The following is a 7221-nucleotide window of genomic DNA, read 5'->3' on the forward strand; positions in this document are numbered from 1 at the left end:
TGATAAGTTAAGTTTACAAAAGTCTATCTATACATATTTATAAGCCGTCATTTTTACTGTGTGTCATTAATCTTAATATCTGGGTAATCACATTTCTAAGGAACTAGAAAAGTGACATTGACACTTCAGTCTGTAATTTATGAGTAACTTTCTAATAATACCTATGAGGTTTCCAGTCTTTTAGTCTTAGTCAGTTTGCAGCAGTACAATGAAAATTCAAACATGTAAAATTAGTCTACAGGCAAGAATCCAGGACAACATATTGAGTTTCCAGTAATACATTAATAATAAACAGTTATTTACTTGGGTTTAATTTTTGCTTCCCTTTTCACAATAATAAGTAACAAATCACATACCTCTGACCAAAAAACTAAACTTTTACCCAATTTATTGTCTAAAAATACACTTCAACCCCTAAAACTACGTGAATAAATGCAGATTAAGTGACAGGGCAGCGGTGGTGCTTCACAACCGCGTAAATAAAGACAAAACCATCGAGAGCATTTGATTCACACACCTTTCCTTAATATAATCTTTATTGCTTATTGGGTTGAATACAGAACAGGTTTACATCTCTTGACTTTGTGAAACACTGTCACGTGTTACTAACAGCACGGGGAGCAGAGGACAGACGAGGTGATGGAAGGAAGGATGGAAACACAACCACAAACAAAAGAACAAAAAAACGTTTTCCACATGACTGCGTGTTAATGCTTTCTGATTGAGGTCCAGCATCTGAGTGTGTTTGTGTTCGAGGAGGCTTTAAATCTCCTCTCCTACGTTCCCTTTGACCTCCGAACAGGACAGAAAGTTTGCACGAGGGTTAAACCAAGACAGAAAAACAGAAAAGGTTTGAACCAAATGTCCGAGTGAGAGGGGAGAACGGAGGAACAATATTCAGGCTTTAAAACACCAAAATACGACAACATCTTTTATCTGTTAGGCGATGACGAGTTCACAGTCAAGTGCTAAATGTAGTGATTGACAGTTCTGAATCATTATTTAAAAAAAAAAAAAAAAAGAAAATAAAATATAGACAATAATCCAGACTTGGAAAGAACAAGTTGCAACTCAGGAAATAAGAACATGAAGCTTTTCGAATAATGGATTTGTGAAAGACCCTGAGAGCGAGATTATATATATTTTTATATTTATATATGCGTAGCGCGAGACGAGATGGAGAAAGGAGAAATCATCCATAATTGAACAAATTAGATTAACATGCAAAAAAATAAAAATTAACTAACCTAAAACTCACCCTCTAACTGAACACAATGGATTTTCACAGTTTTATACGCATTTATATGTCAGAGAGAAAAAAAAATAAAACAACAAAAATCATTTCTCAGCCAAACTAATAATAAACAACAGAACCAAGAGACCCAGACAGTCCGTTTACAACTCATATACAGGAGATCTACATAAAGCTTTTTGGATTCAGAGGGATTCTTATTGCTAGTCCGATTTCGCACCCTGGCCCGCCGCGCACTACGGCAAGCCGGTTAGTCCACAACACAAACCATCAGTTCCTCAAAACAGTTCTGCAGCATAAATGTGATATTTTTAATACATGGCTTTTTCTCAAGTCATTGTAGAAACCAACTCGCACCCAAACAAACACACACACACACACACACACACCTGGGCTCCAAATAAATACATTTAAAAACAGTCCATGTGCATTCGAATGGAAGTCCAGTATTCATATGGCCGTGCACACACACAGAGTCAGGCGTACATTAACACATATACCCGAGGGAGAGGGATGTACAGAGAGAGCTAACATTAAACAGCTGAGAGAGAGAAAGAGAGAGTTTCTTCACGGATATGGGAGTTTAAATTAATAACTCAGAATTTCAGCGCAATTCAAAATTAGGACTCACATAATTATGACGTACGTCGTAAATAATAGAAAGCGCTTTCTTTGCGTGAAGGCCGTTAGCGTATTAGCCATTCAGTAGTAGCCTGACTTCCCCAGCAGATGTCAGCGTTAAAACGGATTTTACTTTTTGGGGTTTCACGATTAAGACTTGCGTTAACGCGGTTCAATAAAGTTAAACTAAAACAGCAAACAGAGAGCCCAAAATGGAGGAAGCTAACGAACCCTAGTAGCTGAGCAGCAGCATCTACTTTTTAAAAAACCCTCCTCAGTGGGAGTACAAACTGCTCAGCAAAAGCAAAACATGGTTTGGAGGCAAATATGAGTCAGAAATCAATGGTTCAAGAACTTAAGAGAGCTGCAAGAACTTATTGTTCCGTTAGCAAACAAGCTAACGAATGACAGTGAGGTTTCCTCCAGAGCTCTATTCCAGTCTGCTCCAAACATAAAACACCTCATTGCTCATTCTGCAGTATGAAATCTATATCTTTAATGTTCGGTTCCTGCGTAACTTTTACTTCCAAAGATGGAGGGAGGAAGTGTGTTAAGGCGATAAAAGAGACATTAGATCTTCCTTTAGTTCACTTTCGATCCAAACGAAAGGCTTTGGAGTTGATTCATGAGAGTCCTGGGTCCATTTGGACGGGACTGAAGAGGTAAAGGCACTCTACATCGGAGATATTTTATCCTAGATCGAGAGAAAAATGGTCTTCAAACACGCTGCTGCTAAGTGCTGAGACTGATTTCAGGAGTCCTGAACCAGTGGAAACTCTCTCATTCTCTTTCTCTATTGATTGTGCCGCAATATTCCACTGTAGTAGTACTAGTAGTAGAAGTAGTAGTAGTAGTTTTGGAAGTCGTTAGTGCCAGTTCACAGCAGCGTCCAGTCAGTCAGCCAGTCCAGTTGTGGTTGTTCAATATTTCTCACTTCTTTTTGACCGACACAACAACTGACCGTCGCTGTTGCCTTACAGTTCCGTTATGAGCCGCTGAGGTTCGATTTGTTTTGATTATGAGGTTGCTTGATACAAAATAAACAAAAGAGACGAAAATGTACAAGAAGAAAAATTAGCTATATTCATCTTCACACACACAAAAAAAAAGAAAAATACACATACACACTACCCGTCCCCTCTGTTTGCCGAATCAGGATCAATAAGCGATCACCTCCCTTTTCTGTTGTGGAAATGGCCGGTTGGTGCGAGGGGGTGGACTAAGCCCTTTCACTTGTGTTTGTTTGTGTGCAGCAGGGTAATATAGTTCACTCACAACGCCCCCCCCCCAACCATCCGTCACATTCACCCCGTCATCTAGCTCCTTCTGGAAATCATACCGAGGCTCAACTGACGGGTTTAGTTTAATAAACGTATCCGTTCTCCTTTTGAAAATTACAACTGATTGTCTCTACCGCCAAATTCATAACCACGTGTCTTCAGATAGCTGCTAACCTCAGTGATGGAACATCAACACGGAGTCTGAGCATTCAGTTAATGTGTGGAACAGGAAAGAGGGTCCTAACATGGACTTTCACTTTAGGAGAAGATGGAGCTAATTAGGGACCAACAGGACTAAAGCGATCCGGGGCCAACTCAAGATGCAGAGATAATACTGGAAGTAGACTAACTAGATATGCTATTAGCTGGACATGCTGTTAACAAGCTTAGCAACGCGTTAGCTTGATAACTTGTCTGGTCAGTAAGTCCTAGCTAGCATGTTTTACTCTGTTGATAATACCTTAGGGTCCACTTGGAGCTAGTTAGGGCATAGCCCTAGTTAACTGAGCTAATCTGTTGGTAGCTTGGTTAACGTGTCTACTCTCGTCAGGTAGCCCTGGTTAGCATGTATTTTGAGCATGTGGTTGATATCTATGGACCCACTGTGACAAGGTCAACTAGCTAGGGCTAGCTAACCGGAGAAATTAAAGAAACCAAATTAAGGCATTGGTAGCTCGGTTATCTGGTCTGTTAGCCTTTGGTAGCTTGTGGCTGTTGTCTGTTTAGCCAACACATGCTAATAACTACAGCTAGCTGGTATCGTCCCTTTTACACGCTGTGGTGAAGACTAAGCTATAAGTAGGCGCCGTCTTTCTCGTGTGTGCGCCAGACTTAGCACTTGCTATTTCTATTTTTCACTGTTGTTGATACCAAGTTAGCCATGGTTAGCTGTGATTGCGCCATTGTGCAAGCTAAGCCAGTTAAAACATGTTAGCTTTGGCTAGCCTTGTTAGCGCTGAGTTGGCCCACAGTAGAAACTAGGTTAGCACAGAATTAGCCCTGCTAGCCCCGTTTAGGAAGACATAGGATTTAAAGGGTTGCTCATCTGTTGTTTTAATGGTTGCAGTTAAAAAGCAGAGGTAAACTGAACCTGGGTCACGTGTTAGTGGCGATATATACGTTAGCATGCTGGAGGCCCAGTAATAAACCCTAAATGAACACTAGAGGGCGATGAGAGACAGGCGGGAGTCACACACATTCGCATTCACACAACAAAAGAAATTTGATTTGTTCAGTTATTTAAAAAAAATCCACAAAACACAAGAATTCCCCTCCCTACACCTAAATGTCACTGATAAACGCACACACGCAAAAAAACAGAAATACTCTAGCATCACATGCCACATGTTCAACTCTCTGTACACACATGGAATCAACTGAGAATGATTATGAATGAGAAATTATTAACACGCAAACCAACTCACAGGGTGGCTTTAAAGGGATCAATAGTGTGATGGGTTTAAAAAAAAAACAAACATGGAGAACACAAACTGATCATCACTACGTCAGCCCTTTTAAGAGTTCTCTTTCACACAAGCATCTGATGCGACTTTGACAAGTTCGTGAATGTTTTTTGTGTGTTTTCTGAGCCAGCCGAGAGATGGGGATTGGTGCGGAAGCGAGCCGAAAGGACGACGAGGCGCCGACCTTTCTGTATTTTCCAGTTACAAAAAGCTTCCTTTGTCGCGCAGTGAGAGGCGACCACCAGCCATCGGTGGAAGTCACCGTTTGCTGGTGAAACGTGGTCCGACCAGCCGCTTTGGCATCCTGCCAGCCATCACACCTCCAGGTTCGACTTTATCCAAAAATAAATGGTTGAGCAGGAGAAGTGGCTGGCGGACAAAAAGAAAGTTCCCCACCATGACTGGTTCGCTCTCAAACCCAAAGCTGGTTGAAATCTTAAAATGGGATTGTTCGGCCTCTGCCGTGTGGGCGGAGCCCAGCTGTGATTTAAATACAGAAGAATAAACGCAGACGCCGACAGTCCTTCTCAGTCATTGTCGGTCTCTCTGCGTCTCCTAAGTTGATCATCAATTCTCAAACAGAATCTAGAACCATAATAAATCATAATTTTATTCTTTTTATTGCTGAAATATAGATTTCCCGCACAAAAAAATAGTAATGCAAATCATTGTCATCATAAAAAGCTATAAAAATTAGATCCATCCTCTGTAATAATGCAGATAAAGATATAGCAAAAAACATCTCTTAGAAGTAGGACTAGTAGTAAGGCACTTCAAGAAAACGAGGTTTTCGTCTTTCTATGAAAAAAGTTTTCCGGGCTGGTTTTTGCATCATCGTGATCATCATCAATGGTGTAGCATCTTTCCGTCGTATGGCACTGTGGTGACGTTGGTTCAGACAGCCAGGGGAGCCGCCCCTCAGTCTGCCCCCACCAGAGGAGGCTCTCCGTTGGGCAGGAGGTGCTCCAGAGGGGGCTTGGCGTGGATCTCCAGCAGCCCCTGGACGAAGCCCTCTGCGGGGGCAGCTGCCACGGACTCCTCCGGCAGAGAGCTGGAGGATGAGGGAGAGGGGTCTTTGGAGATGTTTGTTTCGGGCGTCGACTTCAGGTCGCTGGCTGAAGAGTCGTCGCTAGTCTTTGTGTCAGTAGCTTGTTGGCTGGGAGTTGTGTCAACAGAAGGTTGTTGTGTCGCAGAGTTTGCAGAAAGTTCAGGTTTTTCCTCAGCGTCCGGGTCTTCAGAAGCGGCCGTGGTCGGTGGTTCTGAATCCGCATCGGACCCTGCTTGCTTCGAGGGGCTTTCTTCCTCCAACGCGGCCGATTCTGCTCCGTCACCCTCCTCTTTCACATCCTCCTCCTCCAGCTCCAGCTCCTTGGCCCCCGCCGTGCCGCTGCCACACTCGCTCTCGTTCTCCGAGGGCGGGCAGGTGGAGGTCGGGGTCGGGGTGCAGGAGTCTCCGTCCTCGCTGGCGTCGTCGTTCCCGGCCGAGGCTCCGTCGGCCCCACGGGGCTTCAGGTGGATCCTTTGGTGGCGAACCAGGCTGTGCTTCAAGGTGAAAGTCCTCTCGCAGGTCTGACACTGATAGGGCCGCTCACCTGGAGGACACAGAGCGAGGGGGAGGGATTAATACGCAGAAAGTAGATCCACAACAACAACAACACGGAAAGAACGGAAGTAAACGTGTGCTGGAAAGACCTGCAAGTTAAGGTGTATGCAGCAGGTCCATGGTAACAGCGTAATGTGAGAGTAAATGTAACCTTAAAATAAAAGATATAACTATAAGAAATTAAAATGAAAGAATAGTTAATAGTTTTAATGAAAAAAATTATGAATACATGAATAAATAAAAAAACAGTCAAAAATATAAAAATCTATAAAATAAAAATGTAAAAATAAAAAAAAATAAAAATCGATGTTTATATAAACAATTAATTTGACATTTAAAGTAAATTAATTTTAAAACAATAGCACAAAAGTTTAAATAAATACATAAACAACTAAATGTAAAAGTAGGCACTGCAGTGTGTGTGTCATGTGTGTGTGTCGTGTGTGTGTGTGTCTCGTGTGTGTGTGTGTCTCGTGTGTGTCTCGTGTGTGTGTGTGTGTCTCGTGTGCGTGTGTGTGTCTCGTGTGCGTGTGTGTGTCTCGTGTGCGTGTGTGTGTCTCGTGTGCGTGTGTGTGTGTGTGTCTCGTGTGCGTGTGTGTGTCTCGTGTGCGTGTGTGTGTCTCGTGTGCGTGTGTGTGTGTGTGTGTGTGTGTGTCTCGTGTGCGTGTCGTGTGCGTGTGTGTGTCGTGTGTGTCTCGTGTGCGTGTGTGTCTCGTGTGTGTGTGTGTGTGTGTGTCTCGTGTGTGTGTGTGTCTCGTGTGTGTGTGTGAGTCTCGTGTGTCATGTGTGTGTGCGTGTGCGTGCGTGTGCGTGTGTGTCCGTGTGTGTCCGTGTGTGTCTGTGTGTGTGTGTGTGCGTGTGTGTGTGTGTGTCGTGTGTGTCTCGTGTGTGTGTGTGTCTCGTGTGTGTGTGTGTGTCTCGTGTGTGTGTGTGAGTCTCGTGTGTCATGTGTGTGTGCGTGTGCGTGTGTGTGTGTGTCGTGTGTGTGTGTGTCGTGTGTGT

The 7221-nt window shown here is 43.3% G+C and overlaps 1 protein-coding gene across 6 annotated transcripts in view; it reads right to left on the reverse strand.

Moving 5' to 3' along the window:
* Positions 1-503: 503 nt before the first annotated feature.
* Positions 504-7221, reverse strand: part of rreb1a (ras responsive element binding protein 1a) — a 70633-nt gene continuing 63915 nt past the window's right edge. For all 6 annotated transcript variants that reach the window (XM_046044471.1, XM_046044498.1, XM_046044461.1 and 3 more), the window contains one exon: positions 504-6208. In XM_046044471.1, the coding sequence (XP_045900427.1) occupies positions 5535-6208 (674 nt within the window). In that variant the 3' untranslated portion in view covers positions 504-5534. The remainder of the gene's footprint in view (positions 6209-7221) is intronic.

Source organism: Micropterus dolomieu, linkage group LG01 (assembly GCF_021292245.1).
Source record: "Micropterus dolomieu isolate WLL.071019.BEF.003 ecotype Adirondacks linkage group LG01, ASM2129224v1, whole genome shotgun sequence".
NCBI classification, from domain to species: domain Eukaryota; kingdom Metazoa; phylum Chordata; class Actinopteri; order Centrarchiformes; family Centrarchidae; genus Micropterus; species Micropterus dolomieu.